The 13,897-nt window shown below is 42.6% G+C and overlaps 1 protein-coding gene across 1 annotated transcript; it reads left to right on the forward strand.

The window, feature by feature from the left end:
* The first annotated feature begins 378 nt into the window (after nt 1-378).
* On the forward strand, nt 379-10,305 carry LOC121917308 (transmembrane protein 200C-like). The gene is given in 3 exon segments (XM_042443159.1): nt 379-912; nt 7,887-8,862; nt 8,864-10,305. Coding segments are annotated over 2 exon segments (1,680 nt in total). The 5' UTR covers nt 379-912; nt 7,887-7,929; the 3' UTR covers nt 9,611-10,305.
* The last annotated feature ends 3,592 nt before the right edge of the window (nt 10,306-13,897 follow it).

The raw sequence follows: 13,897 nt of genomic DNA on the forward strand, positions 1-13,897 counted from the left end.
GAAATTTTAATTTTATTTTTTTTAAAGAAATTTTAATTTTAATTTAAAAAACCCCATCCCTTAGAGATGCAGGCCAGTGCCACAATGTTTCTGCCCAAACACAGGTGTTTGAGGAGAAGTGGTGCCACCCCCCAGTGCTCCTAGGGATGCCACTGGGTAGGAGAGGAGGGGGGGAGGGAGGGAGGGAGGGAGAGGGCTTGTGGTGGGCCTCCCCCTCATAATAAAAGAGCTGGCAACTGAGGCCGCCCTCTTGGCCACTCAGGCCGCCATTTCCTGGTGTCATGGTTCCTGTCTCCTAGCAACGGCAGCAGGCCCCGCCATCAGCATCATCAGCATCCTCATCCTCATTAGCAAGAGCAGCAGCGGCAGCAGCAGCAGCTAATCAGTGGCCCCTTGGCTGGGCACAGAAGCAGCAGCAGCAGCAGCAGCAGCTCCAAACAATAACAAGAGCCTCCCAGTGGGAAGAAACAGAAAGAGCCATTGAAGACCTCCATGAGCAGCAAGAGCAGGAGGAGGAGGAGGAGGAGGAGGATGCCATCCAGAGGAGCCCCACTTTGAGAGCCATCCTCCTCCTCTTCCTCCTCCTTCCCTCCTCCTCCTCCTCGGCCCCATGGATCCCAGGGATGCTGCTGCTGCTTTGCCTGTGATTTCGAGGAGCCACTGGCGAGTGTGTTAAGGAAGCAGAGGAGTGGAGGGAGGAGGGAAGGATGGAGGAAAGGAGGGTGCCCTCACTGCTTCTTCTCTTCCTCCTCCTCCTCCTGGTTTTTCTTTGCTGTTGTGTGTCGTGGCTGGTCTCCGTCTTCACCCACCAGAGAGGTCCCTTGGCCCGGCTGGCTCCCAAAGTTTCTCCATGGTTTCTTCCCGGGGTTTGAGGAACTTGCCTGCGGCTCTGACAGCCCCCGAGTCCCCCTGGTAAGAAGAGAAAGAGAGAATGAACGAATGAATGAAAGAGAGAGAGAGAGAGAGAGAGAGAAAGGAAAGAATGAAAGAGAGAGAGAAAGAGTGGTGGTGGTCTTTTCTGGGCTTCCTAAAATACTGCCATTTTGGAACCCTGGGCTCCTGCAAAGCCAGGAAGGTGCAGACTTGGTCCTCCTTTCCCCAGGACCTGTCCTCCATTTCCGCCTTCTGCCCAGGAGGAGAGTCAGAAAGGTCCTCCATTTTGAGCAGGACTGAGGAGCCTGGGTTGACTTGGTCCTCCCTTTTTAACCTTCTGTCCAGGAGGGATACCCAAATGTCCTCCATTCTGAGCAGGGCTAAGGAGCTTGGGTTGACATGTCCGAGGAGTGTTTGGAGCTCAGGGTGACCAGATTTGGTCCTCCTTTTTCAGGACCTGCCCTCCACTTCAACCTTCTTTCCAGGAGGGATGTCAAAACGTCCTCCCTTTTGAGAAGGACTAAGAAGCCTTCATTTACATTTATGGGAGTGTTGTTGTTGTTATTGTTGTTTTAGCTTTTCTGGGGTTTTGCCCTCTAGATTTTCTAGAAGGTCCTCCATTTCAGCCTTCTGCCCAGGAGGGATTCCAAAACGTCCTCCCCTTGGAGCCTACATGGACATTTCCAGGAGTGTTTCTTTCAAGCTTTGGTTTGCTCAGGGCCTCCAGTTTTCTGGAGTGTCCTCCATTTGGCGGTGCCTGGTCTTCCTTGGCGGTGAGGAGCTCTGGCCACTTTGTGCAAACCCTCCTCACAAACCCTGGCTCCCAAGAGCTGTCTGTGGGACTGGGATCATCTGCATTTCTTCCCCCTTTTTGGTGCCTTTCCTGGTGTTTCTGCAGTTTTGGGGGGCTTCATCTTTTAGGAAAGAAGGGGGGTTGGGGGAGGGAATAAGGAGGGGAACCGGTGGAGCTGGAGAGGAGAAGAAAAACACCCTGTTATGAAATGATGGAAAGATGGAGGTGCCTGCTTGTGTCAGGCTGCTCTGACAAATAGTGGCCAGGTGTCCACCTTTTCCAGGATCTGCCCTACAAACTGTTATCCTTGTGTCCTTTTGAGCATCCCTAAGAAGCATGGATTGACATTTCCAGTGTTTTGAGCAGTTTTGCTTCAGTGTCCTGATTTTGCAGTGCCTTGTCCTCCTTTGCAGCTGAGACATCTGGTCTTCCTGGGCACAGCAGAGGCACCTGGCTGGTTGAAAGTCCCTTGAATGGATGGATGATTGGATTTTTCAGAGAATGAGTTTTGATTGGGAAAAGTTGAAGGCTTTGGCTGCCACCCACTCCCCTGCTGCTGCCTTTCTGGTGTTGGCTGCCTCCAGAGCCATCCCTGGCTGGCAGGACTCTCCTTTCTTGCCAGTTTCAGCCCTTTGATCCTCTGCCAGGCAGAGGCTGCCCATGGCGCAGGCCAGCCTCCCTCAGCTGTCCCTAGTAGGCAACTTGGCAAAGGACATGATCCAGGACACACCAGGACCAGGTAGGTCAGCCCCAATGTCTCCTTCACCTCTGGTCCTCAAAGCACCTCCGAGGAAGGCGAGTACAAGCAGCAGGCAGGGACAAACAACTACTTTAGTAGGTCTGGTTGTGTGTGTTGTGTGCCTTCAAGTTGTTTCTGACTTATGGCAACCCCACAGCAAACATACCATAAGGTTTTCTGGCTGAGATCAGTTCAGAGGAGGTTTGCCATGGTCTTCCCCTGAGGCTGAGAGAGTGTGACTTTCTCAAGATCAGGTTTACATGGCCAAACTAGGGACTTTTCCCAAATTGAATGGTAGATGTCTCTCTGCCCCCCACATGTTTTCTTCTTCTTTACTGCACATACAGTCAGAGAGAACAGTGGAGAAAACTTGGAAGCGAGTGTCCTGGAATCACTTTGTTCTGTTAAGCGTCTGCCTAGTTTTTTCGAAGGGAAAACAGTGTAAAAGATTATCTGGATTTTCCTGTAGCACAGAGTCCCCATTAGAAGGTAAAGAACTACATGGATATATATGTTTTTCGAGTTCTGGTCCTTTCAAAATCAGGGAGCATTTGCTTGTAGCATACTACAGAGAGAAGCAGCTATTAGGAAACTGGCTGCTCTTGCGACTAGCCTATGTACCAGCCTTGTCCAGGTCGAGCTATTGGCATATGTTTTCCCATCTTAGTTAATGCGGCTTCTTGCCTATTGGTGTCCTGGGGTGAAATCTAATTCCATCAAAAGCTTGATTAAAAACAATCAACGTCTATTGAATTAATGTCCAAACAGCTCTCATGCTTGAAAAAGGAGATACAAGTCCAGTGGCTGATGAATTTCTTTTAGGTGCAGCGTAAGAACCAGGGACATTTCTACAAGAAAATGCATGGATTTTAAATGAATCTGAAAATTGCTGAACCTGAGGATATTTGGGAAATGGCACAATTTAGCTGATGAGAGGAATAAGATTACCTAGGATGCTGACTTAACCAGATCCCAGGGCAAAGGATTTAACTTTATGCAGCATGCTGTACTGATTGCTTTTCTCTTTCTTTCTTATAATCTATTTCAAACACTCTGGGAAAGTAATGAATGACTCTTCCTCATTCTTTTTCCCCCAGACTGTCCTAAACAGCTGAGAAGGAATTGTTGAATATTCAGTTGTTGCTTCATTAGTTGAATACATGGATTATGAACCTTGTGATGTAAATAAAACCTTGCAGCTTATTTCAGGCTCCCTTTGTCAACACAAGAGCAGGATTTGTTCCCCCAGTGATTCAAAGTGGTGTTACCCTCCTTCCTTCCTTCCTTCCTTCCTTCCTTCCTTCCTTCCTTCCTTTTTTTAAAAATCAGGTTTAGCACAGTAGCTTTCTGTTCCCATCACATTCTCACATTGATGGACTGGCGTTACATAACCAGTTACCTTGAACATCATACATGACTCCAGATCAGGCATATGTCCAGAGGATAAGCTCACATTCAAAGCAGGCAGGAAGGTTTGTCTGCATATTCAAAAACAGTTGAAAAAGGAATTGTTTCAAAGAAAGTTTTCTGATGATACCAGGATTTGTTTATTTCTTGATGTAGGGATTGCAGTAAAGGATAAACTCTAGATTTAAATCCCCTAGCCTGGTCAGGACAATGCATACAAATATATACCTACAAGTCTCAGCAAAACCATTTATTTTGCCTTTTATTTCCCATCATTTTCTTAAAGAAACACCTTTTCATATTTTCCATAATAGATCACCTTCCATAAGCCCCTCGGGTAATAGAACCTTTTGGCCTCATTCAGTGAAAACGGCCTGAGGCTAGAAAACAGTTTAGCAGTTTCTATAATAAAAACAAGAGTCTATGCAATCATAATAAAACTGTAAGGATTATTAAACCAAGGCAGCATCTCAGACTACGATTAAGGCTGCATCAAACATATTCCCCCTATTAAAAATGGAGCAATAATGTCAAATCTAGGTTATCATACAACAGAAGGAGATGAACATTGTAGATTAAGGAATTTTTAAAGAAAAGATACATCGTTTCTCTAAACTATTGATTCTTTAGATGGTCTGAAGCAATTTTACAAGGTAATTTTGATCCTTTTGGGGTCAGGTGATGCCTCTACTTCTAAAAAATCTCTCACCCTTTGTCCATGTTAGTACTAAGTCATAAAAGTACAGGAACTAAAACTACATTCAAGAAGGAACATGTTTTTCTATCAGACCCTAGGAGTACCTGTTCAGATTGCACTCTAAGCCTTTTAAACATTGTCAGTGAATACAGAGGAGGGAAAATGTAAATGAGAATTACATTCTCCAACCCTGCTCCTGTATCTCTCTGCATTAACATTATATGAAGAACCCTTCAGGATCAGAGGCCTATATAGACCACTATTCTGTTTCTACAGTGGCCAGCCACATACAAATGGCAAGGCCATAACGAGGACATGAGCAAAACCGTTATGAAGATGCTTCTCCTGCTCATGTTCCCCTGCAACTGGAGAGTAGAGTAGAAGCACAGTGCTTCTATTACTGGGATATATATATATATATATATATATATATATATATATATCCCCACACACATATATCCGTCATCATGAACATTCATTCATTAGAGATGTAAGTCTTCACTTATTTCAAATATTGGCCCTGTGGTGGGCATTATGCATTTTTTCAACTTTTTAATTATAATTTTACACATTTCAGGACTTTTTAATGAAAATTCTTTTTTCACAAAATGCATTGGATTCTTTGCATTAAAATGCAACATTTTTACATCAAAATTTTGCATTTTTCAGAAAATATATACTGCTTCCTATTGAAAAAGAGAAAAAAATTGCAAATCCATCTTGTGGCAGTGAATTCCACAGTTTAACTCTTCCTTTTAACTGTCCTTAACTTCCCACCACACAAATCATACATAGTTTTATACTCTATTGCATTCACTTTGTTTGCCTTTTCTAAAGCTAATGAGCTACAAATGTTGCATGTTCAATTGGTGCCTTATTTTTGAGGTGTTGTTGTTCAAAGTCTTTCAAGTGTGGTTGAATCATCATGAATTTGTAGTATGATGCTGATAATTTTATTTTTAATTTCCTTTTTGATGGTGGCTGATGTGACATTTACAGTTTTCAAAGTAGCTGCCCACTGATCTGACATTTTCATCCAGTGGTGCACCATAACCCCAAAATTTCTTTCTTTGTCAGTCACTGCCTGCTCAGTACCCATCACTGTAAATGTGCAGTTAGGATTTGTTGACACAGTGTGTATCATTTTACATAGTGAATTACATTTGCATTGCAGACTGTTTACATGGAACTTCATTTTCTCTTTTTATGTATATCCATTTCCCTGAACTTGGCTATTTAGCTTAGCCTGAGTTACCTGGAGTAACTTGCTATAAAGGTGACTTCGTGTTAAATGTCATTTAGAAGGCTTTCTCTTTCTTCCTTTTCAAGACTCGGTTCTTTTCAGAGCAAATGCTTTCCTTCAGTTACTGCATTGGAATGCACTTTTGACATATCTGTATCTGGCAGTATTAGGCTAGTGGATAGGTGGATGTAAAAAGGATTTCAGTTCCTGTTCCAAATTCCCAAACAAACATGTGAACAGAGCTTCCCAAGCACCCAGGTTTTATGACTGTGCATGCATACACTCACACACCTGTATACATACACACTTGCATAGTCCATGTATTCATGGACTATGTGAAAATGGCTCCAGGTTTACTTATTCTGGGAAGCACCATAGACAATGATGTTTAGGCCCTGAAACAGAAATTGTCCTGGGCCTCAGGTTTCATGCAGAAACCTGCTTGTTCCATGCCTGTAAACAAAGGGGTGGGACTTATGCACCCCTCCCAAAGTTGCAGAACTGCAGTTCCCATTAGCCTTATCCATGATCACCAGCAGTGAGTAACAATATTTGGAGGGCCACATGATTCCCTTCCCTGTTGTATAACAAGTAATTTTTTACATATTGAAAGCATTTACAGAAACTCCTTGGCTCTTGAATGATCTAGGAGATGAGATTTTAAAAAAAATACAATCAGTAGTTGTTAAAGGAAAGAGGGGGGGAATCCTTGCTAGCCCGTGTGTGTGTAAAATCCTTCTCAAGTTCTCAGTGAGTGAAACATAGGCATTAATAGATTTTCCCCTCTTTGTCTCCACACTTGCTTAGCATGACCACTCCTGAAAATATTTGTTAAAAGATTGACTCAGAATGTGCAAGCTCAACGCCAGTTTGCCTCTTTGGATTTTGGCTAGTCTGAGTGCATTCAGAACAAGTCAAGACCAAGAAGTGTTTCAGCTTTACTTCTCCAAGATGGTGCTTTTGTTGAAAACAAAGAATACATTTTAATTTATTTAGAGTATTTCTGTATCGCCTTCCAGACCCCAGGGGTTCCCAAGGTGACTTGTTTGCAAAATGAAACCATCTTGACCATCCACTTGACCATGGGGAAAGAAGCAGCTTCTCAGATGTTCCCAGAGAAAGAGTCGTAGTTGTGGAGCTGCCACTAAAAAGGACCTGTACCTGGTTGCTATTAATCATATGGCCAAAGGAGGCAAGGCTGAGGAAACATCCAATGGAAATGTCTCAAAGTTTGGGCAGGTCTATCTGGGCAAAAGCTAGTGTTGTCCTGGTTTGTCAGTGACTTTAAAAGATCAATACCAGCAGTTTAAATTGAATTCAGAAATTGATTAGGAATCAGTACAGTTGGACTGTTTCCATTAAGGCTTACTAATCAATATCCAGACAGCTGCCTTTTGTATCAGCTGCAGTTTCTAAATTATCTTTAAAGGCAGTCCCACAAAGCCAGAGAAAGTTGAAATACTGTACTCAAGTCTGGGTATACCTGTGGTATGTCCAGCTATATCTATAGGCTGACAAAATATTCTACTAAACTACTATTGTCAACTACAGATCCAGAGAAAGTGCCAAGTCTAGGATCTCCACTGATTGGGATTTCCCCTTTCCTGGGAGTACAGCTCATAAATAACAGAATCCCCAACCAACAACAGCTCCATCTTGTCTGGATTCAGTTTCAGATTGTTAAATCAGAGCAGACTTCAGAGGAGAGACTTACAAGCTTTTTTAGAATTTAAATACGATTGCTATATTATCAGCTGGGGAGGGGATATTTATATTCCTTTTCAATAACACAACTCTTTTTTTCCTTCCTTTCCTTTCCTCTGTCTTTCCTTCTCTCTTTCTTTCTCTCTCTAGTTTCAGAAATGAACTTAGATATTTATTAGTTAAATTCAAAGCATGTTGTTTGCAGGTGGTGATACAGAAATCTCTTATAAGAGATTTCTCCTGACCTTCCCCCATTGCTTAGCTATTCTGAATTCTGTGTCTTGCACATGCTTCCTTGTGTGGAAGTGATTTGTCAGTAGTGACTGAGCAGATTTAAGAAAAACAGAGGCAGACTGCAATTTGCAAACGGGGTCTTTGCAGACTAAACTCTCCCTGGACTCTCATGTTCTTTTTCTCCCTTTTGCCACAGGAGCTGGAGCCGCTGTAGAGACCAGTGCCCAGGGTAGCCAGCCATGATAGCCACTGGAGGCCTTTTGCGGATCTCAGCCAGAAAACAGGATCCCCTGAGGCCTCAGAGCCAAGGCCCCAAACGCAAGCGCAAAGCCAAAAAGAAACGCAAAAACGATGTGGTGGTGGTGAAGGGAAAGCTGAAGCTCTGCTCTATCTCAGGCCTCATTGCTCTCTGTGGTATCCTGGTGTTGCTTGTGGGAATTGCCTTGGCGGTCATGGGCTATTGGCCCAAACCACATTACCGGGCAGGGAGCCTTGGTAACAGGCATCTTCCATCCTCACATGGGAGTGCCACCTTCAGCCGTTCCAGGAACCAAACAGAAGGGCCAGGAGAATATCCCCGGGAAGGCTCAGGGACCAACTCCTCTTTCATGAACAGCAAAAGGAACCTCCTCCCTTCCTCTCCTGCCCCCTCGCCCACCTCTAAAAGCTTCCTTCTTCAGCTTTTCTCACAGTATTTGCATTCAGACAAACTTAAGGTGCTTGGACCCCTCATCATGGGCATTGGCATCTTCCTCTTCATTTGTGCCAATGCAGTGCTCCATGAGAACCGTGACAAAAAGACAAAGATTATCAATCTAAGGGATTTGTACTCCACTGTCATAGATGCACATAGCCTTCGGACAAAGGATGGACCCCCCTCTGCTTCTGTTGCCCCAGTTCCTATCAATGGCTTTGTTAACTATGTACAGCCACGAGGAGTAGAGTTGAAACCTGGTGGCAGCTCTGGGGAAACTTTAGCCAAGACTGCCTGGCACCCAATGGTAAGTGCTCCTCTCTCCCCTCCAGATTTGGCTTCATCCCCACGCTGCTGCTCCTCTTCCTCTCCTCGGCAATTGCAGCAAAGACAAACCCCCAGCTTGGCTGAGGCTGTATATAGTATATATCGGGAGAGGGCAGCCTTGGCTAGGACTGCTCATAGCCCACCTTGCAGCCCCCCCAGATGGCTGGGACCAGCGCAGTACTGCCAGTTCCATTGTGGGTTCCTCACTCAGCACTTTCACTTTGCTGCCGTTGGCTCAAGGAGAAGTGGCACAGGGAGACCGAAGTGGCTGGCAAAGGCCCCTGGGAGAACGAGGGGCCAAGGAAATACCTCGGGGAGAGTTTGAGCACAGCCTGAAAGACCTCAGGAGCAGCTACATAGACTCAGAGCAAGGACATGCAACTGTGGCCAGGACGGGTAAGCGCAAGCTGGTTCTTCGACGCCAAAGCACAAGCTGCCTCCCTGATGCCAGGAGATCCCTCACCCCTGAATCCTCTCAGACATTGGATAGTAGCACAGACCTAGACTCCAGTCTTTTAGTTAAAGCCTCATCTTCCACCTACTCTAAATCCCTTGATTTGGGAGACCCTCCAACACCAGCTGTGGCTAGGAGAGATTCCCAGGGATCTCAGTGTGATCAGTACCGAAGCAATAAGGGCTATACCCCACTGGAGGAGACAGGCACCTCTTTGGAATCTGTTGCCAACACACCAGCCCATAAAACCCAGGACTGCAAAGGGAGCTCCAGTGGGGACATGCCTTCTTCAAAGGACACCAGCAGAGAACAAACAGAACAACAGCCTTTGAGAATTCAGAGACAGTATACAAATAAAGAGAAACTTTTCATGATCTCCAGGTCAGACACCACAGTGGAGCTGGAGGAAGCAGACCTGGAAAACACCGGTGTTTCAGCCAAATAAAATAAAATGGAGATAAGCATCAGAACAACTTGTAATCCTTCTGCCCCCTTGTGGATCTAGGAAACCGGTCAATAGCCAAAGCGCTGAAATATATTATCCTTTTGAATTGCATCAATAAATTCCTGTAGATGTCTTCAGGAAAAACAAAAACACCAAGCAGGAGTTTGTTCTGTTCAACTGTCAGTCTGTATTCCATGCAAGCCAACTGTATTTCACACTGACAGTGCAGTAAATTCTTTGGATCAAAGGAAAGAGAATATGTTGACAATAATTGTGCACTTTACTGATTTTTTTTAAAAGTCTGATTGCTCCTTTCTTTCTCTCTCTCATTCTGTCTTGGCTTTTGCCATGGCGTTAACTGCACACTCTTTCCCCAGCTTCAGGCAGAGATGGATTTCAAGTCAGGAAGATTGATCTCTCTTGTAATGTTTGGTTAGATCAGAATATCATTTTGCAGAGATTAACAGATGAAGTATTATGACAAAGGGGGAAGGAATCTAAAGATTTAGTTTCTGAATAGTGTCAGCAGAAGAGGGATGGGAGATGGATAGCACTGTGGCCAACTAGCTGAAATCCCTCCATTCCTAAATTCAAATGAATACTTTATCAAGTATTATTGCACATGTATAAACTAAGAGCATTAATAACAGTTTTTAATTAAATAAAATATGTTTACAATGACCAAGTTTATTTAGGTAATGTTTCATTTCCTGCTAAATTCTTACAAATGAAATAGGTCTTGTTTTCAGTGATTGTCTCCAAAGGCAGAAAAATTAATTGCATGTGTTGAAATCAGGTCATCAACAGTAAAAAGTTTTCTTAAAAGAAGGACAGAGTGTGGATGACTAAAACTAATCCTACTTTATCTGTTCGTAAGTAAGTCCTGCTGAAATCAGTGGACTTTATTCCCAGGTAAGTGAGCATATGATTGCAGCCTTAATTAAAACTGAGAAATCATATGTAGATGGAATATGATTCAGGAAAGGAAGGAAAGACTCATAAGAGTCATTGATTCAACAGGAGACATAGGTGCGATACAGAGCACCGAAAAACGGTACCCTGCCAGCACCTGTTTTCTCTCTGCAGTGCTTGCATAACAATGGTGATGCCCGTGTGTACAGGGTGCTGCCATTTTGATGCCCTCATCATGTGCTAGGGTTGAGGGGCATCTGGAAGCGCCGCCCCAAGGCAACCCTAGTACGTGATGAGGGCGTCGGAAAGGGCTGGTCTGTACCGGCCCAAAGTTAACTTTGTGTATTATTCTCCTGTTAAAAGGAATGAAACTTAATGGCACAATCCTATGTATGTTTACTTATGATATAAAGGCCAATCAAGACATTATGTTAATTTCATTAATGTAATTTTTTTTTAAAGGTAAATGGCAGTTGCAACAGCATCTGGAACACAGGAGTGGAAAGATAATGTTCCCCTCTATGCTATGGACCCAGCAGAAATTGCCACTGGTAGCTGCTGTTTGCATAAAATAGGTGGAAACTGTCCCTCTTCCCATTTCTTGTAGTCCTGATGCTACTCAGGGACCCAGCTTACATTTCAAAGTGCACAGTAGTGCATTAAAACAAAGAAGTTTGTCCCAAGTTACACTGTGTTAAATGGGGCTTACTCCCAGGAAAGCATCCATAAAATTACAACATTTCAAGATGCTTGAATCAGATAGTTTTGTAATTAGACCATTGTATCCTGTTTCTAAACAAGACTACAGTTGGCCTTCTGTACCCATAGATTCTTTATCCCTGGATTCAACCATCCATAGCTTGAAAATATTACACTCACACAATGAAAAAGGTAAACCTTGATTTTTCCATTTTATATAAGGGATACAATTTTACTATACGACTGTATTAAACTGGACTTGAGTGTCCATGGATTTTGGTATTCCATGGGGTATTGTGGAACCAAACCCCAGCAGATATCAAGGATCCACTGTATTTGGAAATCACCTGCTGAAGGAAATGGATTTTTTATCCAAATGATTTATTGGTACCAGGCACATTCTTGCCTAGTTAGTTCCTGATATATTGTAGCATTAATGAAGAGGGTTTTTTTTTTTTTTTAAAAAAACTCTCACTTTAATCATGTTCAGCCTCTCATATATTTACAAAATGAAAGGGAAAGCTTGAGAAGATCAATTTGTAACAAGCTCCCAGATGTTGTCAATATCATTTTACCCCATAAGTCAAATGATATTGCACTGAGTCCTCAAAAAAATTAGTTATGAGGCAATATTGTTGTGTAATGGCTTTGCTACATCAGACGTGACTATGGTCCTCAGCCCTGATTTCCACAGCCTTGTCCATACTCTGCTACATCACTCAGTGATATCATGTGATGGCTGTGAAATGCTGCCATTGGAAAGCTATAAATCTGAGGTTATGTGAGGCAATCTGGAAGCAATATCTTTGGTATTCTGTTGTTAGGGGCTATTTTGCAGATGCCAGACATTTTTTGATGTTACAGTGATAAAATAATGGATGTGTATGCATGAATTCAGCATTAGCTGATGTCAGTGTCACAGTGCTGAACAAAGCAGAAGATACACAGTTTGACTATAGTAATATTTGCATGGTATTTAGAACAGGAGTGCAGAATCTTTGTCCTCCAGATATTTTGGACTAAAATTCCTGTCAGTCCACTCAGCATGGTCAATGTTAAGGGATTGTGGGAGTGGTAGTCCCAAACATCTGGAGGACGAACCATTCACCTCATTGAGATTTAAGCTTGGCAGGTAAGAAGATGCACTTGAAAATAGGCATTGCCAAATGAAGGAAATTAGTGTGTTTAGACCATTAGTATATATTGCCAGCCCATGCCAGACTATACAAGATTGGATTAAATTTAGGTGATTAATGTTAATGTAATTATGAAATGCAGATCATAGACTATGTCTTCTGGCATCCTAGCTAGAATTTAAAAAAGAATGGACTTTTCTCCTTGCCATATAAAACTTACAAAGCTACAAGCAATAATGTGTAAATTGATATATATATATTGAAATTCCATAACTGAACATTTACACATTAATTTGAAATCTTCTCCTTTATAATAACCTGCATTTTGACTAATGAAGCTTCTGAGAATTGAGGAAAGTTTTGAAACAACTGGAACCCACTGTCTTCTGTATGGGTTAGTGCCATGTGGCAGTATTAATGTGAGAAAGACCTTGGATTGATTATGAAGAGAATTTTTGTGTTTGTTTCCGCCATCACCAAAGATATGCTGGTAACTGGCATGATATGTCCATTGCTTTTGCATGCTGTGGTGGCCCTATGGAGCTGTCAGTATACAGAAGCATTTCTAACAGCTTCCAATCCGTTACTGTAACCTAAGGAATGACTCTCAGTTGAGCAACCTCCATGGGCAGAGGTTGATCAAAAATAAATTATCTCAGTAATAGTATGCTAAGTTGTTGTTTCTGAGGTTTTGTTTCAAGGGGAATCCCCTTCTTTGATGGAAGATTGACCAATTAGTCCTAAAATATCCACTTGAGCATATGGACAATTACTTTTAGTGAAACCATGTCATTGAGTTCAGATTATAGCATCATAGTCCAATTCTGTGCAATAACACTGTAAATCAGCCACTGTCAACACAACATGATATAGTGCTACAAACAGCCACTGTCATGAGGCAGTCGAGCTATGATATGACATGTAATGAGAAAGACAAGACAGTTGACTGGAACTATGGCTAGGGGTGTCCCCATCTCTCAAGACCACATCTGCAGATTTTATAATTTGCCAATCTTGACATCCAGTCTGTGGCTCTCCATTTTTCCTTTTATGAGACAGAATCCATTCCCTTTGTTGGCATATTTTTTTTAAAAAAAAAACTGAGTATTTTGTTTCTGTATTTCATATCATGTTCATTGCTAGCATGAATTCTTCCTATTAACTAACTTTCAGTACCCCTAGCCAGAATAGCCAATAGTGAAGCATGCTATGAGTTGCAGTCCAAAAACATCTGAAAGGCTGCATAATTCCCATTTTTGAATGAAAACATATTAATTGAATTAAAACAATTAAAGCATGGGAGGTGGGTTTGAATAAAGTTGAAATTTGCACATATATGTACACTTTTATCTGCTGCTTCCATAGTAATCCAGTAATATAGGCATTCCAGATTGCAAAATCTATCCAGTCCATAGGAAAAGTCTACTGGGGTAGATTTTTCACACTTCCCTGTCTATGGCTTATATGCAACATTGCATTTGAAGAGACATCAATAGCAGCGAACACTTTACTCCATACTAACAGCCCATTCAGTTGGAAC

Source organism: Sceloporus undulatus, unplaced genomic scaffold (assembly GCF_019175285.1).
Source record: "Sceloporus undulatus isolate JIND9_A2432 ecotype Alabama unplaced genomic scaffold, SceUnd_v1.1 scaffold_15, whole genome shotgun sequence".
Classification (NCBI taxonomy): Eukaryota; Metazoa; Chordata; class Lepidosauria; order Squamata; family Phrynosomatidae; genus Sceloporus; species Sceloporus undulatus.